The sequence below is a fragment of the Bombyx mandarina genome, chromosome 13 (genome assembly GCF_030267445.1).
Source record: "Bombyx mandarina strain Sakado chromosome 13, ASM3026744v2".
Classification (NCBI taxonomy): Eukaryota; Metazoa; Arthropoda; class Insecta; order Lepidoptera; family Bombycidae; genus Bombyx; species Bombyx mandarina.
The window spans coordinates 285,505-312,783 of NC_143220.1; the positions used below are offsets into that span (position 1 = coordinate 285,505).

Here is a 27,279-nt window from a genome sequence, read left to right on the forward strand (position 1 = left end):
ATTGATGCGACATCATTTTTGAGCTTCGCCCAAATCTTAGAGTATTTTTCTAATACAACGCTCACTAACGCCCAAACGTGGTGGTGGTGGCGCATTTACGTTGTAGATGTCTATGGGCTCCAGTAACCACTTAACACCAGGTGGGCTGTGAGCTCGTCCACTCATCTTAATAATAAAAATAAATACAAAAAAGTCCCAATTCGCCCGTGCGATGCAATTATGCCGGCGTTGAAACCCCGCAGTCTGGTACCTACCATTCTTTCTAAGGAAATGGGAACCTGCAATTAACACATTTCACGAAGGAATAAAATCGTGTATAATCGTTTAATCTATTCAATGATTTGCAAGCGAAGTAAATTGTACCTTTGTAATAAGGTGACACTCTACAAAACTTGCATAGGCCCCGTCATGACCTATACAAGTATAGGATTCGTTCACGCAACCCGCACTAATGTGAAACCCCTTCAAATCATTTAATACTGTTCTTGCAGGATAGCCGTAAATGGATTTCCCAGAGTAAAAAATAGCCGATAGCCGTCGAAGGGCCATGGTTCGGGAGGAACGTGGATCTCCATAGTGACATGGAGTGGGTCTCCATCAATAAGTATCTTCAGTCAGCATCAGTGCGCCATTTCGAGAAAGCGGCACGACACAAAAACCCTCTTGTGGCCGATGGTGATTACATATACATATTAATGGTATAATGTTTATCATTCGGTAAACGGTCGACGTTGCCCTAAACACGTCATTTCGGATCCTGCCAATTCACTAACGGTGCTTTTAGGTACCTCAAGCACCAGTCACCGTTCTCGTCTAAGCCCTCGCGTGCGCGAAGGATTCGGCGAGTAAATTAACTCACAGACACAATCCACTGAGTTTCTCGCCGGATCTTCTGTGGGTCGCGTTTCCGATCCGGTGGTAGATTCTGCGAGGTACTGATCTTGCTAGGGCTAATGTTAGCAACGTCCACAGGTTAGGGTCCCGAAAGCTCACCTACTTGTCCGGTGAATCTAATATGACCCCTCGAGGTCACTAGAATGGATAGGAAAAAAAGTCGTTTTAAATCATGTGGCCCTAAAGGATAAAACGGCCGATCTATGTTCTTATACCGAGCGATACGCCTATGCTGGTAGTAAAATATCCGAGGTCAGGTACCAGTTGTTCTAACTCGTGTTCACGAATGGCTTCCACGATGAGGGAATGACCATAGATAATACACAAATTAATGGAAAGACGTCTTGTAACAAATGTACCCAAAAATATTTGTATTTCTGCTGCAAAGGAGTAATGCGACTAGAAGGGTAGGAAGGCCGTTTTACTAGGCAATTAAGAATTAGACTTCATCGCTCAAGATGGGTGGGTGACAGTATTCACATTGCGTTCCGGTAACCGTTTAACATCCGGTCCTGAGATCTTTTTAGTGTCTCTCTAATAAATATTGAACTGAACTAGACACTACCTGAATGCCTAAGCTTCAAACTGACACGCGTGATGTAAAATATTACACAATACAGCTAAGGTTAAGAAATAAAATAAAATAGTTAAGATTTTACACAATACTTTTAATTTTCTTGCACACAGCTTCTATTGGAAACATTTCAAATAAAAATAAAAAAAGAATAGAAATTAGCTTTTTTATGTTCACTGGTATTACATGCTGATAGTTTTCATAAAAAAAGGAAAATAGAGAACAAATATTATAATCTAATGAAATTAAGATTAGTTTAGGCATATTTTGGATAATTTATATCAGATAAAAACGATATTTGGAAATATTAGCAATTTGGAGTTGTGTGCACAGTTCCTGTACTTAAAATTATCACGAGGATGAGGCACACACGAGGTATTTGACGCCTAAAAGGCTTTTTTGCATTACCTCGAATCACGACACTTACGTGACATAATTTATATTACAAGAATCTAGAATTACGTAACTTAATAATCGCATATTATTATTATTATTATTATTATACATCTAAATTCAAGTAAACTTATTTTTATTTAGTTTCAAGTTTTAACATTTTTCTTTTTTTTTATTAATTTTTTATTGTTTTTTTAACATAATCTCTCGTTATTTGTTACCACAGCGCGTTGTTGCCGGTGAAATCTGCCTTCACTAATGATTTAGTCCATCAGAATTTCGAAGACGATTATTGATTGAGCCATAAAATGTGGCATACCAATGCATTGGTGTGTTCACTTAACTATTCAGCATTATCGGATCTCCTTGTGTAGTGTTGAGCGCGGGGAGGCCGAGACGCACCGCGTGTTGCTCCTCGAGGAGCTCCTCTACCGCGTCCCTTGTATCCTCCCTGGAAGCCGTTGCCTTCTCCGTACCGCTCACGACCGTTCTCGGCGTGATGTGCACCTTCTGACACGTCACCGTTGCCATAATATCCGTCGCCACCGGTACGGTTCGCATGCCTATTTTGGTAGCCGTCATATTGTCTGTTTTGAAATCCTTCCCTGTTCGATCTGTTTTGGTAATCACCACCTTGTCGGCCCCGATAGCCGTCACCGCCTTGACGATTAGGGAAAGCGCCTCGGCCGCGATGACCGTTCGGTGCGCCTCGGCCGCCGCGACCGAAACGTCTGTATCGACTCTGGGAGTCTCCCTTACGGTCGCCACCGTTCTCTAACTCTGGACTCGGTCCATCTTTTCTGCAATCGTCTTCTTTATCGGTCACGGGCGAAACCGGCGAAGTATCTTCTTGCAGAACGGGTGTAACAGAGGCGTGTACCAGAGTCGCGACGAGAGCGGGAGCGGGTTGCATAGTGTGATGTATGGGCTGAGGTGGAGGGGCGGCGTGCGTGACAGGCGGCAGCGGGGGCGGTAGATTGGCGGGCAGAGGACCGTGCGGGTGCGTAGGTACGGGCGGCATGGGCACGGGTGCCGGGGCAAACCCTGCATGCTCTGGATGCGGTGGAAAATGAGGCTGAGGCGGCATGGGCATGCTGCCAGGTTCCGGGACTCTACCCCCGGGTAATTGTACATAATGTTGATTGGTAAAAGTCTGAGTTGGGATAGGTCCAGGTGGCGATACTTGATTAGGAATCGCTGGCGGTTGTGGTGTGCCTACCGGACTGTCAATTTCAGACTCTTGTAAAAAGAAAAAGTTTTGAGAGCCTATAACTTCTGTGATGGGTCTTTGTTGAGGATACTGTTGTGCAAAGTAGGCATGTTCTACTTCTTGTAACGTTATCGGCGGCAATGGACGTAGAGGATAACCAGGTGCAGGAACAACTGCCGGTGCAGGAGGTACAGGCAGAGGGCCAGTAGGTGGAAATGCAGGACCAACGGGCATATCTACTTCTGGTTCATGTTCACCTTGTTCATGCACCTCTTCTTCTACTGGAACATGACTTTCTTCTACTTCTGCGATTGCACCATCTACAGTTTTATCAAAGTATCCACATCCATGAACTGTTGATACAATCTCCTTAATTCGCAGGTATGTGGTGCCTAACACTTCTTTAGGTTTTCCATCAATTATGGAGTAGAGGTGTTCTGCAGCTCTTGTTATTTGAAGGTGAAAACCAGATTGTCCTTCTTCATTTAATTCATGCTTAGGGGTCACCTCAGGGTATCTGAAATATTATTTTAGATAAATACCTATTGTTTTAGTAAAGTAACTTTCGCACAAAGTAACTTGCACAATATAAGTTATAATACCAAATTTTAACAACTTCCAACTTCAACAAAAAAAAAGAATTATACAAACAGTCAGTTCAATATTTATGTAAATTGAGGCAATAACTACTGGTAAGATCTTGTTAAATTTAAATTGAACACACAATCATCTGCTTTTAAATAAACAAAAATTATGAAAGTCAGTTCAGCTAGAAAAAAATTTGAAGTAACACATGAAAAAATGGTCCAATTGAGAATCTCCTTTTTTTTGAAGTCAGTTAAGTAAATCTGTAAAACAACAATATTTAGAACTAAGAATTGTACTCACAAATCATCCAAAATTTTTAAATCATCCTCAGTTAATTTAGCAGCACCATTTGTTCCATTTATGAAATCAGTCCTTGCATCTGCACTACCCATTTGCATAAGGCAATCCAGAATAAGTAAAACTTCTTTTATTTTGTTGGTCTCTGCTGCATAACGAACCCAGGCTTCCTAAATTTAAAACAGAACTGTTAAAAACTTTCAAGAAGAACGATTATGCTTTTAAATGAGGTTGGAATAAAAAAATGTCTTTTGAAATATGATATTTGATGGTAGTAAAACGAATCCTCTCTCTCTCTTATGTATAGTTGCTGACTGTAGTACTTTCTTAGAAATAGTTTAGAATGGAGGTTTACAAAAATGAGCAACTTTATGAAGTTACCTTTTTAGCTTGTTTTTTTGCCTCACGCTCTGAAGAGATTGCTATAGCAGTAACTTGCTTTGAGAGATCTCTTGCAAATTCAAGGGTTTGGGCGACTTCATCATATTTAGCAACTGCAACTTTTTGATCAGAATTTAGCTCTTTTCCAGCTTTCTGCAGGTCACGATATGATGTTAGTTTACTCTGAAACAATAAAGTAATTTATTTTTTTCATCAGTGACAATAATGATCATGACATCACATTAGTGATTATAATGGTTGATAGATATACATTTTAATTCCATTATTTTACATTAAAAACTGCTGCTATAATTTTAAAAAATCTAGCTGATTTCAAGTACTTTATGTATTTAATAGAGCATATTATGAGGATAATTTAAAGTACGTAATATATAACTGTAGATCAAACTAATATTTATTCATGTATATATTACAACATATACATTTATCTCTGGTTGCCATAATACAGTGATCCCAATTTGGAGCTACATGACCATGTGTGGTTTGTCCTCAGTTACATATTTATTCATTAACTTTGTAAAAGATTTTGTTCCTTTTTCTGGAAGTCAATTGATGAAATAAAATGTGAGGTACTTAATTACTTTAAATATTGTAAACTGCCCAAAACTGAAATCATAGGATAAATCATTGAGTTCACTGGTGTATATGTATGTCTTGAAAGCTAATTCTTTCATTGTATTATCAAGTGTTAAGCTTGTAAAAAAAAACTTTGTAATACCCTGATATTTATCTTGAAAATTCTCCAATATTGGTGTACATAAGAAACCAAGAAACAACAATGTTGATGACTCTTTTAGTTATCATGATAAAAATAATGTATACTTTAACTACAGTGTAGAAAAATTTATGTCTATTGAAGAAAAAAGTTTTCCTTACATATATGGATAGCCCCAAATACTCATTCTCAGTACAGGTAACCTGCCTATAATATGGAAGATGCATTCCTATAAACTCCCATATTATATGAGATTAGAAGCAAGTACATACAAAAAGGAGAATATTTTTTTCTGAATGAAACATCTCAACTATGCCTGTGTGTATTTTATTTTATGTAATATATAATATTAAGCAGGCCGAATGCAGGCAGCATTGGAGGAAGCTGGTGCAAAAACTGGACCAAGGTGGTCACGACCCTCAGTAATGAGGAAACGACAGAGAAGAAGAAGAAGAAGAATATACATAAAAATAAGCAGTAATATTTCAGATTGTGTATTTGTAGTGCATAACTTAATTGTCTAAATAATTTTAAACAAAAATTTCATTACCATGTTGTAGAGGTACAGTGTTATAAGAAGGTTACCTGTATTCTTTAACCATTTGTATTTGACTATATTATATTAGGTATAGGTTAGGTATAGGTATACATAGTTTTGTTGAATAATTTAACTATAAAATTAACAGGTACCACCAATATTATTGCACTTTGGGTATTCATGAAAGGTATTAACATAATAGGAGTGAACAACTGGATTTATTAAGAATAAGTTAATTTTCAGTAATAAATAATCTTTAGCACAACCAAATTGAAAAATACCAAACTAAAGTAATCAAACATCATTTATTGAAAATTCTCTAAAGAAAATTTGGTTTGAATTAAGCTGGACGTATAATTTATTGTTTGGAAGTGATTTTTGCAAATAAAAAAATAATAAAAGAGAAGTATGTAATAAAACAGACAATATAATATCACAATATATAGGTGATTTATTATATTAATGTAGTTTGCTGTCATAGCAATAGAAGCCTAGCAATTCTATCCATATCTCATCTACAAAACAGTTTGTGGGCCTAACCTGTAAATTCACTATGGACTCGTTTTAACAACAAAAGATACTACACAAGCTAGAACATACAAACACTAAAATACTTTGGTCCTAAATTAAGTTTTTTTAAATAGCAAAGCTAATGTTTTCGCTTTAACATAACTAATTACATTTACTAAAAGAACTACTGAAATAAATATAGAGACAATAAAAAAATTACTCCCAAAAATAACAGGGCGTCATGGTTCTCATAGTCAACTTTGCGAAGCACATGTGTAAAATGGCGTCAAGAGAGTATTTGAATGAATTTAGCAAACAATTAAGGAATAAGCTTATAGAACGAATTTAAATAAAGGTCAAAACACGAAATTAAGGCAAGTTTTATGAACGATTGAACACTCCACTAACACCGGAACATTAAGCATTTATTTTGTTGATATCGTTTACATTGTATTTACTTACCTTGCGTTTTTCCAAATTACGAATTTTATGCTCAATAATCGTCATAATTTGTCGAATTGGTGTATCCTTATCCTCCGAAGAGGCCGGCTTTTCAGATTTTGCATTAGCAGCTGAAGGCATCCTTCACAGGCAACAACTTTTCTTGGATTGCGTCGTGGGTTAGAAGATAGAGATTTTTTTTTTTTTTTCTTCAATATGGCGATCAAACTTCATTCGGAAGCTTATTTTAGCCAGAGTCGAGTCAGCCAAAGGCGACATAGTAACTTCATCTTGAAATGTCAAGTTGCCATGATATTCCAGTGTAGAGGGATAGGAGCAGGGACTTTAGAAATAGGCGGTATAGGAGGAACTAGGGCAATATATACATATAGTAAAATATAGTAATGTAAAGAAGAAAAGATATTATAATAAAATATTATGGAAGGTTAGAAAAGAAATAAGAGCTTTAGTATATTTGAAATCAACAAAGGAAAGTATAGTGTAGGAGTCACAAGGGAGAGGAGCACGAAATTTTATAAGGAATTCATAAAGTGGTTTGGATTTGTATTTGACACATTCAAATAATGTATGTTCGATGTTTCCATTGGTATTGCAATGTTCACAAGCATCTGAGTCAACGACACCAATTCTCGATAAATGACTGGGTAAACTACAATGGCCAAATCTTAATCTCGATATGGTAGATGTTACTTTTTTTGGGAAATTAAACTTAGAAAACCAAGGTTTTAAATTAATTTTGATATGAAGACGACGATATCGTCCACCTTTTGATAAACAAGACTTTTCCCACTCGGAGTTCCAATCTTTTAAAAGATACTCCCGAGGCTTTTCTAGTAGGTCTTGAGTATACACTTTGTCAATATATGTATTACCCTGCCTTGCGGCCATAGTAGCTAAATAATCTACCAATTCATTTCCTTGGATGCCCGAATGGCCAGGAATCCATGCTAATGTGACTCGTAAATTTGAATCATGACATTCTTTTAATTTAAGTTTTACCTCAAGAGAAAGCGGACAAGGAGGTTTCTTTTTAAATGGATTTGATAAAAGAGACTGAAGAAAGCTCAATGAATCAGAAAATATATATGAATTCTCTATTTTATTGCAAATTATATATTTGACACATTCAAGGACAGCCATGCCTTCTCCAACAAAGTTTGAAGAAAGATGTGGATATTTATAAAGACGAAAATGACCTGACGAGAGTCTTAAGAAAGCAGCTCCTACGCTTTTTTCATCCGAGGAAACGGATTTAGACGCGTCAGTATAGAAATCCTCCGATTTAGGTTCTAAGTTTTTAATAAAGGAGGCTAATTTTGAGTTTGCCGAGCTTGATCCTTTTTGGATATCTATTGATAACTTGATATCGGGTACAAACATTAAAGTCTCGTAATCATATGAAAAAGTTGAGTGGCATTGAAATTTATGAATTGAACAACGTAGTTCTAAAATCTTCTATAGCTAGAAACTAAGTAAGGGATTTTCCGGTTACGCCAGAAAGCATTTCGTCCATTAATAACTTCACAAAGATTTTGTAGTTTCAAAATTAAGGGGTGTCCATGATATTGTTGAATTTTAAATATAAATCTATCAGAAAGGTATTGTCTACGCAAAGATAGCGGCGGTTCAGAGCATTCTATTTGTAAAGCATTTATTGGAGTACTATTCATGGCTCCAATAACGATCCTGAGACTTTTATGTTGTAATAAATCTAATTTATGTAGAGGTTGTTTGTTTTCAAGACAAAAAGTTATGGAGCCAAAGTCTAATATACTACGTACCAAAGCATTATACATTAATCTAAGTACACCAGGATGAGACCCCCACCAAACGCCACTTACAGCTCTCATAATATTTATGTTTTTCTCACATTTTCTTACAATGTCGTTGATATGAGCGTTACCGTTCATACTAGAATCAAAAATGCGACCAAGAAATTTCGCCTCTTTAACCACTGGTATTCGTTCTCCATCAACAAAAATATTTACGGTGGGAACTTTTCTTTTCCGCGTAAAAACAACTATGAGACTTTTAGATTTAGATAACGAAAGATTTTGGGCAGAGAGCCAGGATGATAACTTGTTTAATGAATCGTTAAGAGTTTCCGCTGCTATTTTAATATCACGGTTAGCAGAGTAAACTAAGACATCATCTGCATATTGTAAGATGGAACAGGAAGGATCAACACTTAAATGGAGATCGAAAGTATAAATGTCATATAATAGAGGACTTAGAACAGAACCCTGAGGGATACCTTTCCAAACTTTTCTTATTTTATCCTCAAAACCAGGTATATGTAAAGAAATAGTCCTTCCAGTATATAAATTAAAAATGAAATCAATAAATTTTAATGGTAATTTTAAATCCGACATTTTTTCTTTTAATTTAATTAAGTTTACATTATCATACGCGCTTTGAATATCTAAAAAGGCTCCTACAACCGATTCAGATTTCGAAAAAGACAAAAAAATGTCTGTTGCAAAAATGGCATGGCTATCGGACACACCTTTACCTCTTCTGAACCCATATTGAGAGCAAGGCAAAAGATTGTTATGTTCTACGTACCACTCAAATCTTTGTTTAATTAAATGTTCTGCTAATTTTACCAAAACAGATGATAACGCTACAGGTCTATAAGATAAAGGATTATTTGAATCTTTGTTAGGCTTTAATATAGGTATTATAATTTGATGTTTCCAGGAAGAAGGTATTATACCAGTGTCTATTATAGAATTAATTAAATTCAGTAAATATGATAGGGTTATAGGTTTTGAATTAATTAAGAAAGAGTAAGGAATACCATCACATCCTGGAGTGGAGTCTGATAACCGGTTCAAAACTAATTGAAGTTCCGGCAAAGAAAATGAACACGCTAAGTTATTATTAATATTAGAGTTATCTGATATATAAGAGTATGTATAAGGCAATTGGTCAAACTTAGGAACCATAGTGGGTGCGATATTGTCCAAAAAAGGATTAATCCATTCTTGCGATGTATAATTTCTAGATGAGGCTATAAAAGAAGATCTAAACATTCTTATATTTTTCCAGATTAGGGAGGATGGCGAATCAGGCGAAAGCTTGGAACAAAATCTTTTCCATCCCTCTTTTTTCTTTTTCCGAAGAAGCCTTTTAGTGGCCGCTTCAACATTTTTATAAAATAAATAACTATGCATGGTCAAACATTGCTTATTAAGTTTTTCTGCATCATTTCTTTTATTGACAGCTTCTGTACATTCTTTGTCCCACCATGGGGGAGAAGATATTTTCTTATGGGCAACATTCTTTTTGGGGATATGTTTATCTGCAGCTGCTAAGTATGCCGTAATAAGGTTATCATACGACTTGTTTATGTTGTTATAATCGTTATAATCATCAAGAGTAGATAAACTTGGAAAAGACATAATTTTCGATTCAACTTCTTGACTAAACAGTTCCCAATCATAGTTATTTAATCTGAACTTAAATAACGGCGGTAGTGGATTAAAAGTGCCTGTTTTACCAGAGGGCAAGGAAATTAATAAGGGATAATGATCACTGCCACAGGACAGCGTTAAACATTCCCAGTTTAACAGTGAAGACAAACTGGCTGAACTAAGTGTTATATCAACATAACTTGGGGCTTGACCCGGAACTGGGCGACGAGTGGGGGACCCATCATTCAGAACACAAAGATTATGATCATTTATTATCTCCATTAAGCCATTTCCCATGGCATCATCATTGGGTGCTCCCCATAAGAAGTGGTGAGCGTTGAAATCCCCTAGAACTACTATTGGTTTGGGTAATGATTGAATGATTTTGTCTAGTATAGGCAGAACAGATAAATCCTTTTCTGAAATGTACACAGATAGATATGTTACCTCACCTACTCGGGCAGCCACTGCTTGCAAAATATCCGAGTTAAAAGCTGGGATTGGCAAAGAAGAAAATCTGTGATTATTACGAATTAAAAGGGCTGTGCCACCATACCCATCATGTCTATCATGTCTGAGAATATTAAAACCGGCCATACGGAAATTGGAACCTGGAACTAACCAAGTTTCTGATATGGCTAGTAAAAAATATTATGTGAATTAATTAAAGATATAATTTCATGTTTTTTAGGAACTATGCTTTTACAGTTCCACTGGAGGACTCTGTCCATATTTAAAAATATTGAAAATTGATAGTGAAATATTATTTATAAGTGAAAGAGCAACGTGTTCTGGTAGTTCTGAATTAGCAATAATATTTATAAGTGTGGATAACAATTTATTTAGTGTGTCAGAAGATGGCAACTGTGTATCCTTTTCTTTGTTGGATTGCAAAGCGGAACCTACTTTACCTTGAGACTCATCAAATGAAATGCTGCGGATCAATGATTTATATTCTGATTTGTCATAACCCTTATTTAAAATAGATGCCTGTTTAGGCTTCTTTATAACAGTTTTTTTGTAAGAGACAGAATTTGAACTATCTACATCATTTAAACTTTGGGCAGATAGTGGAATAGATGATGTTATTTGCGAATATGATTTCTTTACAATAGGAAACAATTTAGAGGCTTCTTGGTATGAAATGGGGTTTTGAGACATATGTTTTTTAATATTTGTTTGTCTACTAAACTCAGGGCAAGATTTGTTTGTAGCCATATGTTCACCTCTACAGTTAACACAAGAAAAAGTCTCAGTATTACAAGCCAGTCCGCTGTGCTCTCCAGCACATTTATTACATCTAGGTTTGCTCCTGCATTGAACACGAGTGTGTCCAAAGCGACAACAATTGAAACATTGTACCGTTGGATAAATATACTGTTCAACTGGAATACTTGAAAAAAAGGAATACACTCTAGAGGGAAGAGACTGTCCGTCAAAAGTCAAGACCACAGTTTGAGTAGGAATCCATGAAGTTCCATCTGAGTTGACAGACTTCCTGTTTAATCTACGGGATTTGATAATTTGTCCATAGCCTTCTGGGATTTGCAGATTGTCTACAATGTCCTCATGAGTCCACTCCTGAGGGATACCCTTTATCAAACCCATTTTACATATATTATATGTAGGAATCACTACATTATACAATGGATTCATAGACATGTTGGATATGAAAATATTGGCATCACTATGTGTTTTAAAAGTTATTGCCAGGCGATTACGACCTACTCGTTTAATTCCATCCTGTAAGATATTACCAAGATTGCTTTTCTTTAGAAAATTTCCAAATTTAAGTGGGTGCAGTGATGTAGTACTATTAGAATCTGAGATTAAAGTAACATGGACCATATATGGACCAGGATCCTGTTCAGTGTATTTTTTTCTGTAAACAGAGTCAGCCATTGGGGTCTCAGATGGTGTCATAGAAGGACTCGCTGAAGTAGGCTCTGGTGAGGTCTGTACAATTTGGCGAGGAGGCACTATAAGCTTATTTACGTTATTTGCAAGATTTCCCGCCAAAGCCTGCTGCAGCGGGCGCAACGAAAGTTGTTTGTCCGAGATCTTTGGTTTAAAAGAATTAACAAGTTGTTTCTTTTTTTGGGATTTCTTCGATTTAACGTTGACAAATTCAGATACGTTGGAAAGGTCGAACTCATCACAGAAAAATATTGGTTGGCTAAACCTTGAGTTAGTCGTATCAGTTGTCTCCTCAGTAATATTCGGATCCGGGGGATCCGTTCCCGCCTCCAACTCCATACTATCTACGCTAAAGTACTAAAATATACAATTATAAACTAAACATATATACAGTTATAAACTAAAATATGCTACAATATCTACAGAATATCAAATTAAATTAATTAAAAAGGATATGAATTTTTTAATTGGCCCTCTTCTCAAGTTCCGTCCCAAATTTTTTGAAGGTTCCCACCCTCCCTACACTTAATAATCTACACATAGATCGATTTAAAATTTGTTTGTATCGAAGATAGAGATAGAAATTTCTATCTGTCACTCCCAGCAAAAGGACGCAAGTCGTAAGTTTTTTGGAATTTTGCTATATGGCAATACCTACTTTAGTAATTCAGCTCAGGATCGTTGAGATTTTTTGTTTTGTTTATTTGGTAAGGCAAAAAAACAATACACCAGTTTGATGTCTCGTTATTTCGGTTTAATAATTAACACACACACGAAATGCGTGTGTCGTTTGTTTAAGAGGGAAAGAGAGAGAAAACGCAAGGAGTAAATTGGTGCGAATTTTTTTGGTTTTGTACATTTAGTATTTCCTCAGGGTTAAACGTTTATTAATGATACCTGTTTAGCATGTGAAAGTACGCAAGTCAGGTAGAAGTCGGTAGACATAGCTTCTCAAGTACTAGAAAGCCCAGTCAAGTCTCAGCAAATTCTTACTATATTACTGTGACATTATTTCTAATCTTCTTAACTCGTTTCTTCTTCTTGTTTTTTAAAGTACTTATGAATTAAGTTTTTATAAAGGTAACAATAGCATCGCAAGAAGAGTCAAAATATTGAAAAAAGAAGTGATTATAATTTCAATATTCCGACCATTTTTTATTTAGATCGTATTTTTCTGTTATTCTCCGAAGAACAAAAATTGCTTCGTACTATTATAGTTACTAATAATTAGGAGGAAATAGATTAAAATTGAAATTAACAACGGCTACTTTTATTTTACACACCACATATTAATTGAATTGCATTAAATCTAATTTTATGCAGACGTTAAAACTAGTACATAATATTAAAACAAAATTTTGTTAATGGTGTAAATTTGTTTGCTTTACCTATACCTATGCCTAATTTATTATATGGTTGTTTTGTATTGCTGGTTTCCAAATCAATAATGAAATAAATATGCACATGAGTGTTTAATTAAAAAGGTCTTAGATAAAGGTTCTTGTTCTTCTCTTTTTAGTATGCCATAGTATGCCAATTGTTTCTTTCAATGCCATTATTGCCAGCATTATGTCTAAATTCAGTATATTAAATGTTTTCAATATTACAAGTAGAACATTTCCCTTCCTTTGAAATATTTGGGGCTATTTGGCGGGAGCGCGAACTGTGTGAATTGTTTTATTTTGTTACTTTAGTATTTCTTCAGGCTTCAATGTGTAACAAATGGTTAACTGTTTAACATCTGTGAAAGTGCACAAATGTGAAAAAATTAAACAAATTCGCGTTCGTAGCGTCTTGGTTCTTACAAAAAGTCAATTGAAAAAATCTCATTAAAATAGACTTGGTTTAAAGCTGCAGTTACCAAGCCATAAAATCATTTAAAAAACCAAATTGTTATAATTGTAATCTATGAAGGACTTTTTGGCGGGAACGCGAGGTGTCAAACTGTGCGATTTGTTCTATTTTGTCTATTTAGTGTTTCTTCAGGTTTAAATGTGTAATAACGGTGGTTTATTAACTGTTTAGTATCTGTGAAAATGCACAAATGTGGGAAAATGAAACAAAGCCGTTGGGGGTAACTTCTCGGGATCCTCCAAAAAATCCACTGAAAAAATCTCAGTAAACGACCACCATTTTACTGAGATTATATTTCATCCCATATCATCTCATCTGATTTCATTTAATTTAATCCCAGTTGATTAATGTCTTAAATTTTTCATTTCATTTCACTCCATATTATCATTTTTCATAAAAATATCCCATAGCATATCATCTCATTTCAATTCATTTCATTTCATTTCATGTTATGCCATGTTTCATATTAAATTAATCAGCTTCATTTCATAATATTATATTTCATAAAAATATATATATAAAAGATTAGGCTGTATGGTATGATGCCTTTCCCTTTCCATTTGGAAAAATAAAACTACTACTACGGTAATCTATGAAGGTATTCACTGTATTTGACTTTTTGGCGGGAACGCGAGAAGTGAAGTTGTGTGATTTGTTTTATTTTGTCTGTTTAGTGTTTCTTCAGGTTTAAATGTGTAATAACGGTGGTTTCTTAACTGTTTAATATTTGTGAAAGTGCACAAATGTGTGAAAATGAAACAGCGCTGGACGTAACTTCTCGGGATCCTCCAAAAAGTCCACTGAAAAAATCTTAGTAAATGACCACCATTTTACTGAAATTACATTTCATCCCATATCATCTTATCTCATTTCATTTCATTTCATCCCAGTTGATTAATGTCTCGGGTTAATCATCTTCATTTCATTTCATCCCATTTGATTTCACTCCATATTATCATTTTTCATAAAAATAAGAATTTAAATTAAAATAAGACATGACTTAAAGGTCTTAGTTACCAAGTCATAAAATACCCTAAAAAAATATCACTGTATTCGGGCAAGGTTATGAGTTTAAAATACGATTTTTGTTAGGTACCTACTGCCTACTTTTATAATTTAGTTTGCGAGTAAAGTTCTATTCTATTAGTATCGGTTAGTAGACCCAGATAATAATATTGTTACGCTTTCTCACTTCTCTGTCAGTATTCACTGTTTAGTAGAAAAATAAATAGTGTTATATTAACTAAAATGTTAAGCTCGATCAGGGTAAGTTTTCGGGAAATGTAATTTACTCTAGACCATACATATTTTTGTTTTGTGTTTATTCAGTTAATGAAATTCAATTTCCGTACAAATCCACTTTGTTCTACATAAAACACACAACTGTATACATACAACACAAATGTATATTTTGTCAATTTTCAGACACCTACGTTGATTCGAGTATTTTTTGGCGGTCAGCGTCTACATACATCAGTAGCACGACTAGAAGGACAGAAAAACGAAAAAAGTAAGCATCCAATAAACATGAAAGTTTTTAGTTTTTTAGGTTACTTGTTGATATTCGCAGACCAAATACCAATCAAGATATGCTTAACCGTATTAAAGTAATATACGCTCTTCCCTATAGGTGAATTGTATGTAATCGTTCCGCGGTATCGGTTCGTGAACACGCTAACAATAATTAAAAATCACTTTATGCACTTAAATACACATTCACACACATAATGGTTGGCAGTAAGACGCCCAATGCATTCATATCTAAAATTGTAGCCGTTTAGATGTTGGAATCAATTGTTCTGATGAAATACTGTCTGACTGTAAATGTTAATGAATGACTTCCACGGTGAAGGAATAACATTGTGTAATTAAAATCAAACTTGCTAAAATTATGGTTTGAGTTATACTGGTGGTAGGGCATCTTGTGAACCTAGTTATTGTCTATGGGATCTGGTGACCACTTTGCTGTAGGTGAGCCGTGAGCTCGTCCACCCATCTAAGAAACAAAAAAAGTGTTACAACAAATCAAATAAAATAAAAACTTGATTTAGATGATTGAGTGTTAATAAATTAGATTGACAACTATTTCTCATGTTTATAAATGGAATATATATGCATTACAGCCATCAATCAAGTGACACTTTTGGGAAGAGTTGGTGCAGATCCTCAAAAACGTGGTTCTGAAGAACATCCTGTAATAAATTTTCCTCTTGCAACACATTACAGCTACAAATATGAATCTGGTGATATACTGCAAAGAACAGATTGGCATAGAGTGAGTATATTCAAACCTGGGTTACGAGACACTGTCTATAAATATTTAAAGAAAGGTCAAAGAATTTATGTAACTGGAAAATTATCTTATGGAGAAGTAAAATTGGATGACGGGCAAGTGAGAACAGCCTCAACTGTTATTGCTGATGATGTTATATTTTTTCAAAGCATACCTTATGAATCTGAACAATAAAGGCCATAATATCATTTGCAATGAAATGTCATTGCAAGAGATTTGCAAAACAAGCATTTAGTGATTAATAAGTGTTGAAGTTATATTTTGTACAAACCAAAAACCCATCAGTAACCATTCAATTAAATTGAATTTAGTCTTATAAAATGACTTTTAATTTGAGTTACCAAATATTATCATATGGTGTATCAGTGAACAGTTTCTTGCATTTATAATTTGTCTATTAAATGCTTATGCTGTGGTTAATTAAAGGAACATAGGAATTATTTTATCAACATAGAAGTTGCGCATCTTGATTTGAAGGCTCGACACTGCTGTTACACAGCATCATCTATCAAGCTGCTTGGCAGTATTTACCTTGTGTTGACAAATTACAGTAATCCATTAACCCATTAATTAGTGGGCTATGAGCTCATTTATCTCATCTGTGTAATAAAACTATTATTTGCAGCCACAATGAGCTTTTTTTAAGTCATCAGACTTTTAGTCCATTATTAGCTTTGATTTCTGTATATCGACGCTTGAAAGGCAAATGTGACTAAGCGACAATAACTGCTTTGTACATAAATGATAGGCAATAACCATATTCGATGCGAAAAAAAAAATTTTTTCTAGGTCTATTAAAATCATTTCAATCCTACAGCTAGATTCGTTAAAATAAATGTTGTTTTCAGGTATTTCAACTTTAAATTAGTCTACTGAAAAGTTCACGCATTGTCGCTTAGTCACGTTTCCCTTTCAAGTGTCGATATGCTCTATCCAAGTCCATTTTAACATAAAATTGCAATTTTTTTTAGCTAAACTACTTTAAACTTTCGTAGTTTGGAGTATTTCTGTTACATGCCAAAAAAATAATTACATTACATCTGTAAGTACATTAAATTAAAATATCTAACAGGTTCTTGGCTTCATCTAATAATTCCTTGGACACAGTGATTGATGATTTTCTGATATTTGATATATATGGATCTGATGTAATTAGAAGGCCATGAAATACATCTGCATTCGTTGCGGACCTAGAGCACTTTCTAGCGCGATGTAATCTGACACTTTTTTTAAAGGCCACTTGCTGTTAAGTGGTTACTGGAGCCCATAGACATCTACAGCGTAAATGTCGCCACCCACCTGGAGATATGAGTTCTTAGGTCTCAGTATAGTTACAAAGGCTGCCCCACCCTTCAAACCGAAACGTATTACTGCTTTACGGCAAAAATAGGCAGGTTGGTGGTACCTACCCGTGCGGAGTCACGCGCGTTTCTACCACCAGTAAAAATGTTATCTTTATTACGAGATTCTTGGGCATCCTCCGATAAAATACCAATAGGCAGAACAGCAAAATGTCTAATTATACTTTCCCCGTGTATAATCTGTACTGATGAAGGCATGTTATACCACATTTATTTTGTAATACACAATTGTGCAGTAGCGTACGTATATTATTCACCGATTTTTTTCTGTATTTACTGCAATGCCGTATACCAAAGTCTGAAGGATTATATAGAATCTTTTATTAAGATCCTCTTCAAACTCCTGTAATTTCTGAAGAACAATAGTACTTCTCAAAAAATGGTCGAGCTGAATTGCCATCGTTACTATTTCCACTCCCTTGTCGGGGTTTATCAACATTTAATCCCATTCGGCTTCGAAATAAACTTGTACAAGTTTCTTCTTGTCTTCTTAAATTTTTTCTCTTCCGGAGTTCTTCTCAGCTCATTTTTGAAATGAAAGATTATATGAAATGTGTAAAATCAACTCCTAGGTGCATGGAGTTGATTTTACACATTTCATATAATCTTCCACGCATGTAGCGTAGATAAACCGTACTCGTAAGCACTCATATTATTTGGCTTTGATTCAATTTTTACCAATTTATTCATTTCGCTTGGTCTAGCCCCACACACTGTGCACACAGCTCCAGAGCTCGTATCGGTTACAACTTATGCGACTTTTCTATAAAACCATAGTTAAGAATAGTTCGTGGCTTATTTTAATTACCACATTATCTTTGCGCGTCTTAGAAATTTCCTAATTATTAATTTGACCACGAATATCTCCAACCACTGAACGGGTTTTTCTAGCGTTTCTTTTGCAAATTCCATCAAAATTGGTCGGCAATATCGAATAGAGGAGCAAAATGGATTATGCCAAAGAACCTCGTTTGTTTCTATATCAGTCAGCTTTATTGGTACCAGAGACGCTATAAATAAGATTACGATTAGGTCACTTTCATCCGTTAAAATTTGTTTGTATTCTCTTTGTCCCGATGAACCATCACATCCCCATTTAGTAAATAATTTAAGATTTCTCCTTGTTGGTTTGTAAACATTCTCAATTTTTTAAATAAGAGATGTAGTATGATCCAGCAAGACTTGTTGTTTTACTTTAGCGCTTGCATCGGTTACTTCAATGCTAGACGGTGGAGGATAACACTTTTTTTTGCGTCAACAATGTTTTTTGCGATTACTTTTTGATTTCTATCCCAATTCCGGAACATTTCAACAACAGAAGCTTATTCGACTTCTCCTCTAGACCGCAATCCTTGGACATATGCGTTATATATATAGTCGAGTCCATATTCTTGAATCAACTTCATATTCTTCTTCTTTTTCGATTTCTCCAATAGATTTTCATAAGAATTTGGTGGTTTTCCACGTTTTCGAGATGTTGTAGGTGAGTTATCCATTGGTACTTCTTCAAGTTGTACTTTAAATTCACCGTCCAACCACGTTGTATTTTTAATTAAAAAGCGGTGTTTAGTTCAGTTAGATTTGGTCCAGCGATCGTTAAAAGCTGTTATAAGATTTTTTTGAATGCTTTTCATAACTAGTTCACTTTTAGAAGATGACAAATGACGTTTTTTTTTTTTTTTTTGTTATTGATGCGCAAAACAATTTACAACCATAGAAATTATAAGTTTAAATGTTTAACATAACAATCTGAATTGCAATTCAAGACAGGTGCATACAGAAAAAAAATTAAGAACTGAATGTTCTGAACTGAATGTAATGTTCTTCTAAATATTGTTTAATATCTTCTGATTTAGTTCTGTGGTCAATGAAAAATATGGATAACACTCGCTGAGGCACAAAAAATTCACACATTCTGTTAATATTGCTTTTACCGAGGATGGCAAAGACTGTATGTTGAAGCAGAATAAAGTACCGGTAAATAACAATGAAAATCAATAACTTTTTAGTTAAATTTCGTGAGAAAAATGTTATTATCTTCGAGCGTTTACATTTTTAACCACGTTGTTAACCACTATCTTTAAAATTGGTTAAGTATTGATTAGATATGCAATATCAACAGTAACCACAATTTCCTTCCTTTTTTTTTCACCTAACTCAGTGGGAAGTACATACACTGCATCAGAATTATTTAATTCACAAAAGGATAATAATCATTAATGACATCCAAAGGAGTGACAAAAATTAAATTAATGTGTAAACCAGGAATTCCCACTTTTCCTTAACTTTAATTTAGTTATCAGTTAATAATATTATTTAAAAATAAATTGACAAAAATAATTATTTTTCCCTTTCCGGAATTAAATGTTAAAATAAATTTGAACATTTAAAACATTTTTGGTGATAAGGCTTTTTTCGTCTCATTTAAAAAGGAGGAGCAAGTTCGCGCAAAAAATGTTATTGCCCTGGCTTTTGTATGAGTCGCATTATATAATGCTATTAAAATTACATCGGCAGACAGCGCTTACTGTCAAAAGTCTATTTGAAGTTTATAAAAAGGACTTTTTTTTTAATTGTAAAGAAAAATACCCAACTTTTGCGTATAGGTCTATTCAAATACATATTTGTTTAAATAGAATACTAAATTACCTTTGTAACCATATATGTATAACACTTATAGATATGCATTGAAATTACTATATGATATTGATACAAAATATGACCATTTAATCATATTTTGAGCTGGTGGAATTCTGTTCTACATAATCGACGTTAATTTGAGCGTCAACTTGCAAGTTAAATTTTATTTAGAAAAAAGTGATTTTACATGCTAAAATAATATGTACAACTCGACCAATCTAAGTTTGCACCTCGCTGGAATGCGGCGCTCCGCCCGCTTCCCCGGTCACCTTCCCGCGATCGCCCTGTCGCGTGAGTACGGTTAGCATCTTTGTCGCGACACGCGTCATACGAGTTTTCGTCTCACGTTGAATTTTAAAATTTTTAACTGTTCTTGTTAGGTTTTTGTTGAAGTTATATATATTATTGGACTATTTTTGTTATGTTTTTGTTAAACTGTTGTTACTGAACGCTTAACATTTTTTTTTTACTTCGAGAGTATTGTTCTGGACAACAAAATGAAAGGAAAGGTGATACACAGTGAAGGGAGAAACATAATCCTGAAAAAGAAACATAAAGGAAAATTATTACTGAGCAATTGGGATACATATTTAAAAAGTGCAAGAACGCCCGGGTGATCTTAATACAAAAACCCGATATCGCTATATTCTAATGTATAGTAACCGGCAAACTTCTTGAGCAAATGACCTTGACTGCGCAGAACCGAATTTTAGATCACTTTGGTGGTGAGGGTGAGGCGCGACGGCAGGGGAAATCGTATCGAGCGCGTTATTGGTAGATCAGTAGAACCTTGCGTCCCGCACCGCGCCCTCGTTCCGCTTTCTCCCAAAAGTACGCTTGCGTACAGTGAAAAGTCTATCGTTATTAATTGTTAAGTTATTTGTTATAATTGCTTGTTGACTTTGTTGCCATTGCTATTTGTTGAGTGTTTGTTGATTTTTTATAAAAAATACACTATGCCGCGACAAACTGGTATAGTATTCAAAAGAAAGGGTAGAAAATTTGTGTACGACGTATATTGTTTCATTATAAAACAGGGGAAGAATGATATGGAAAAAGTAAAACAGACTTCGGAAGCAACAAAAACATCCGTGAGTACTGTTAGGTACATTATTAACGAAGCTAAAGGCTCTGGCTTGCTCGCCGTGTTTCGGACTCCGGGTAAGAAAAGATCAGGGAAGAAGAAAGTTACCGGAATGGATAGTTTCGTTCAATCTGTAATAAAAAGATGTAATCATAATAACTACATAACAAGCAGCGAAACTCCGTACCGTAGAAAGGCTTCGAAAAATTTAAAGAAGATATAAATTTTAATGGCTCGGTATGAAGTTTACGACGAATTATGAAAGAGCTAGGCTTCAGATGGAAAAAAAAACAGAAAATAATCGGAAGCTGGTAATTGAAAAAAGTTACATTCGATTACTACGAATCGAATATCTTCAAAAAATAATTAATTATAGACAAAAAAGTAGACCGAACCGACCGAGTTGTAAACTACACCGATGATCCCTATGTCGACTCATCTCGATGATAGCAACTCGGTTGATAAAAACAGTGATGATGATGGTGAAGATTATGATAACGAAAAAAAAATTACAAATACCAGCTTCGCTTCAACTGAACCAAGACCTGGCAACAGCTCTAGTTTTGACTTAATAGAAGGAATATCTATTATGTGTTCCGTTTGACGTCCGAAGTCCATTATGAGAGAGTACATCGTATGATTTCCACTGCAGGTCGCTAAATTTGACTACTTCCGTTTCCTAAGTCCCATCTACAGCGCCCTCTATAACGTCTGGAACCGAACCAACAAGCAAAGACAAGCCGCCATATTTGTCATTGTTGCGTCGTTTTTTCCCACGTGCAGTCGTTAATATTTTAAGAAGTTAGTAATTTAAAATGTTATAAGCAACTTTCGAGATTTGAAGTAGAAAGTTTGTTTCAAACAAGTGTTATGATTATCTTCCGTTTCGTGAAACCTCCAAGGCTCTACAATGAGTGACGAGGTTATCGCGCCTTTCAAAGTAAAATTTAAGTGAGGATAGTTCTTCGATTTCTTCGGATATTTCTTCGGGTTCGTCGGAAAATAAAGACTAGGGACCAGCAAGAAAACTTCGAAAAAGTGACTGGTCGCGAGATCTGAATAAAAGGTTTGACTTACTGTCGCAATAATGGGTGAGTCATGTGAATATTATTTTAACTTCGAATCATGCTATTGCTGGTCGTGCACCAGTGGTCCCGCCTTTACACTTACAAATACCAACATCTTATAATAATAATGTCTTATCTGGTTTCAACTTCCAATCGAAATTAGACAACGACGAATAGTTTTTACGTCTGCCACCAGACCGTCCGTTACCAGAAGCGGGTAGGTTTTGAAATTTGAGCATTTCTATAAAAGAACCAGATGTGCAAAGATTTGACTAGCCGACTTGGAACGCGGTGCAGTATTCGGAGGTTCAAAAAAAAAAAAAAATGTTTTCCTGCGTTATCTAATGCTCTTTTGGCACAGAACGAATGCGTTATGCTGCCATACAAAACCTTGCCGACTGGTCAAATTCAGAGAATGTTCAGCTTAATACTTCCGCCATTTACGAAAAGTTTAAACAGCTATTCGGTAACGATTTCGCCTATAAAAGTTTCTAACGATATCCTTCAAATAATTTTCGGTAAGCGAGCCGAGGTTATACGATAGCGTCGTAGATACCTCATAAAGAAATTAAAGGATAGATATATCAGGGAAGATATAGAGAAAATATCTTCTTCTTGTGATTATATGTTTAACCCCAACTTATTATTGGCATATATACAGAAAATTGGTGGTATTGATAAATTACAAAAGCGGCACCGTCTGCTACTCGCATCCGGCCCGCATCGCCGGAACCCTCGGCTTGTACTGCCAATGCAAAGCCATGTCGAGGTAGGCCACATTCCAATACATCTAAAGAGGCCGAAAACATATATTCTGAGCGATGCTATCCAAATAATTCCTCAGCAAGAAAAACGGGGAGGGGGGAACAAGTACAAAGTGGAACGAAAATCAGGAAATAAAAATAAATTACTCAACAGCATTTTCAGGCGGATGTCTAAGACTATATCGAAACACCTGGACTCGATCCACCAAACGTAATATTGAAATTAATAATAACTTTATGTCAATCAAAATCCAAAATTTAATTCAATAGAGCTTTAGAACCCGCACCCCCGACACCATCTTTCAGATTTCCTCTTTTCATACTTCCCAAGACCAATAAAAAATCGAACAATTTTCAACCTCAAGGCATTGAACAAGTACATGAAACAGTCTTTTTCACCTTTTCCACCATCGAGTTCCTAAGTTTTATAACAGATTGGAATGTCAAATTGGATATGAGCCAGGCCTATTATCATCTATCAATGACGTTTCTCGGGATCAGTTATCAGGGTCGTCTACTTCAGATGATATGTCTGCCATTCGGCTTAGCTGCACCACCGCGGATTTTTGCTTCAGTGACAAACTAAATAGCCGAAATACTTCGCCAGAAGGGTCTGCGACTAGTGGTTATGTGCTTGTACACCAGGGCAGAACATCTCCCGCCATCGGAGCAAAGCTTATCCATATTATCTGGAACCGCTGCGTTCATTGACAGTGCGTTTCCAGAGGTCTTTTTTGCCACGTACCAGCTGGCTATGGAATGAGCTCCCTCCGCGGTGTTTCCCGAGCGCTATGACATGTCCTTCTTCAAACGAGGCTTGTGGAGAGAATTAAGCAGTAGGCAGCGGCTTGGCTCTGCCCCTGGCGTTGCTGAAGTCCATCGGCGACTGTAACTATTCACCTTCAGGTGGGCCGTATGCTCGTCTGCCTGCAAGGGCAAAAGACTTGTTGAAATCTCAAGTAACTATACTGAGACCTTAGAACTCATATCTCAAGGTGGGTGGCGGCATTTACGCTGTAGATGTCTATGGCCTCCAGTAACCACTTAACACCAGGTAAGCTGTAAACTCGTCCACCCATCTAAGCAACCGGTTATGACACTGACGAGCTTGATAGACTTTCTGGGAATCGTATGGGACACCAAATCCAAGACAAAGTCCCTGCCCAAGAATTTGCTCGTGCGACTTACTGCCGGCGGTTGGAACCTAAAGCAGGCGCAAAGCCTCTTAGGATATCTCAACTTTGCGACTTTCATCACCCACCGGGGAAAGTTGCTTTGCCGAGTCCTTGCAGTACCACAGCAACAAGCTCAGGAGGTATCCTCATTTACCAAAGCAGTATTCGGACGAGGTACGTACAGAGCTGGATTGGTGGTTAGAGAAAGTCAGTCAGAGCACACCAATTCATCCACAGAGAATGGCCACGAACCACGTCATCACCGACGCGTCGGACATTCAGTGGGGAGCCCTTGTAAACAACAGAACAGAATTTTCCTACATAAAGAACGAGGGAGGAACCCGGTCACGATAATTGCTAGATCTGACTGGAAAATTGCTTAACTTAATAGACCACCTCAAAGTTGTACTTCTCCCTCACCACCTACCGGGACTGTACAACACTGAAGCCGATCACCTCTTACGCAATCGCGGCGGCTTGGAGTGGTATCTCACAGAAAAAGCAACTACTAGGCTATTCAGCCTGTGGGGAACTTGTTCGCGTCTCGGACCGCTCATGAAAAAAAAAAAAAAAAAAAAAAAAAAACTGTTTACCTCTTGTGAGTCCGCGCGAGTAGGTATTTTGCCCTGAAGCAGTGGTGCGTCTCGGTTTGAAGGGCGGGGCAGCCGTTGTAACTATACTTGAGACCTTAGATCTTATATCTCAAGGTGGGTGGCGCATTTACGTTCTAGACGTCTATGGGCTCCAGTGACCACTTAATACCAGGTGAGCTGTGAGCTCGTCCACCCATCAAAGCAAAACTCGAACGCCTGCCTCTACAACGCGTTCAGCAGATCTTGGCATTACTGACTAGCATGGCCGTTTCCGCCGCTCAGTCTGATATCCAGAGTGCTGGACCACCTCAACTCAACCTCAGGTCGGTACATACTAGTGGTACCCAAGTGCAAGAAGCCCCTGTGGAGGCCAGACCTGAAATCACCTGCCCTCAAGCGACTCAAGAAGCTCAGAGATCTGAACATCAGTCTGGTGGACACTGACAATGCTACCGCCAGGCTGTCAGCAATCTACACCTGGAAGCTTGGTTCATTTTGGGTGGGACACGCTGACAGGGACATGGACATCGGCAGGAGAGAGTCTACGATAAGAACATACGCCCCTATTCGGAATAAGGGGTAAGGTTTTGTCAAGAAAATGTATTAATTCTCGTGTACCCGAATTAGAAAATGTAGCTAGATTTCTCTGTTATCTGTATTTATCTCATGGTCTCTCCTACCGGACCATTCTAGTTTATAAGTCTGTTATATAGCGTCCGTTTGTGAAACTCTATCGGATATAAAAAATAGCTTCGAGCCCGACAGTGAAACATACTGAAATCTATTTCCTTGACAAAGCCTGAACCTTCTAAATTACTGATATTTGGGTCGAAAACTAATTGATCTTCACACCAACAGTCCAGTTGGACATTCGTGACTGCTCCTGACCAATTGATCATCGATGCAGTATACTGGCTACGCAATCTAGTGAATATGACACAGCAAACCAGTGGGAATATTTAATCTATTCTTAACAACTAAAGGCTCCACTAAGCCAGCTACTGCAGCGAGGATTAGTAGTTGGGTAAAAAGTCTTTTAGGAGACTCAGGTATTCAGGCCTCAGTTGGAAGCTGTAGAGCGGTGGTGAAAACTTTAAACTGGGTAGGAAATTACCAAATTAATGATATTTCAGCTAAAGATAACTGACAACATGAGCATACTTTTAGAAAGTTCTATCAAAAACTTATTATTAATGCATCAAACACTGATATAAATTCTGAGAAATCTTTCTCAGTATTTTCGTCCTAAATCTTATTAGGTCGATTTGAATTCAGTGGGTAATATTATACGCTTACCTTCAATTAATTTAAATTACGTGCTTAATTTAAGCTTTGCTTAATTAAACACAATAAGTCACATTGTTGCTTTTTAAATAAATCTTATTTTATTTCAAATACAAGCCACCAGGAGATAACAAACAGTCTCTCATAATGGACTTCGGACGTCAAACGGAACACATAATATAGAAATTTTACCTTCCAATAAAATTTGTATTATGTTTCCTAAGACGTCCGAAGTCCAGATAATGTCTTCCTGGGGCTACATCCATCATTATGAGCCGAACAATGACAAATATGGCGGCTTGTCTTTGCTTGTTGGTTCGGTTCCAGACGTTATAGAGGGCGCTGTAGATGGGACTTAGGAAACGGAAGTAGTCAAATTTAGCGACCTGCAGTGGAAATCATACGATGTACTCTCTCATAATGGACTTCGGACGTCTTAGGAAACATAATACAAATTTTATTGGAAGGTAAAATTTCTATATTTTACCCCCAGATTAAATTATTAACCTATATTTTTTGTTGATGTTCTCATAAATATATAAATAAATACATATGTTGATTTTAATAATTTAATTGCATTATGACGCAGAGTAAATAATGTTTTTGCACGTGAGTGTACCATGCGCAAACTTACCCCCACTACGGCAACAAATGCTCAAGAAGTTTGCCGGCTATTATACCTATGTATAATATATTGTTAAAAACAATAAACGTTATTACTAGTTTTAAGATACTCCTGTAAAAAACTCTCCACGAGACAGGCAGTGCCTAGTGTGGAGAGTTTTTAGCAAACTGTTATGTGTAAATGTTTTCAAGGTTAAAAAAAAAATGCAAAGTAAAATCTAACAAACATTTGTTTACATTTTTAAAGTCACAGTATACATGGAAATTACCAGGTGACAGATTCAGGAACCATATTGACTACATATTGATCAACTCTCGCTGGAGGTCCACCGTATCAAATGTCAAGACCTATCCCTGGGGCGGACTGTGGTTCAGACCATGTGCTCCTGGTTGCAAACTTCCACCTGCGCCGCAAAGCGCAAAAACGTAGATCCTCGAGGCGTCTGCAATTTATAGACCCGGACAAACAATATAATGCTCTCGACAAACAGCTTTTAGTTACAACACCACCAGCCAGTGAGTCCGTGGCAGCGGCTGAAATCATCTATTGAGTCGTCTCAGAAACAGTGCCTAAACAAGCAAAACAAAAAAGATCTATGTGGATTTCAAACGATACATGGGAAT

General features: G+C 36.2%; 3 protein-coding genes across 8 annotated transcripts in view; 1 reads left to right on the forward strand and 2 right to left on the reverse strand.

The window, feature by feature from the left end:
• Positions 1-1,541: 1,541 nt before the first annotated feature.
• On the reverse strand, positions 1,542-9,952 carry Capr (caprin family member). Its single transcript, XM_028183359.2, has 4 exons — positions 6,584-9,952; positions 4,338-4,520; positions 3,960-4,126; positions 1,542-3,588 (listed from the first exon to the last, which is right to left on the reverse strand). Exons 1-4 carry the CDS (start codon positions 6,701-6,703, stop codon positions 2,205-2,207), a joined length of 1,854 nt encoding a protein of 617 aa, XP_028039160.2. The 5' UTR covers positions 6,704-9,952; the 3' UTR covers positions 1,542-2,204.
• On the reverse strand, positions 7,318-12,435 carry LOC149501566 (uncharacterized). The gene has a single exon (XM_089732664.1). The coding sequence runs from the start codon at positions 12,253-12,255 to the stop codon at positions 10,702-10,704; it is 1,554 nt and encodes a 517-aa protein (XP_089588790.1). The 5' UTR covers positions 12,256-12,435; the 3' UTR covers positions 7,318-10,701.
• A 2,414-nt stretch (positions 12,436-14,849) lies between these two features.
• The window catches only part of mtSSB (mitochondrial single stranded DNA-binding protein), a 120,480-nt gene continuing 108,050 nt past the window's right edge, over positions 14,850-27,279 (forward strand). For 3 of the 6 annotated variants that reach the window (XM_089732667.1, XM_089732669.1, XM_089732666.1), the window contains exons 1-3: positions 14,850-15,036; positions 15,196-15,280; positions 15,894-16,045. In XM_089732667.1, the coding sequence (XP_089588793.1) occupies positions 15,019-15,036; positions 15,196-15,280; positions 15,894-16,045 (255 nt within the window). In that variant the 5' untranslated portion in view covers positions 14,850-15,018. Of the gene's footprint in view, positions 15,037-15,195; positions 15,281-15,893; positions 16,385-16,911; positions 17,903-27,279 lie in introns of those variants that run through there. The other 3 variants (XM_089732668.1, XM_089732670.1, XM_028183358.2) reach the window with 3 other exon arrangements.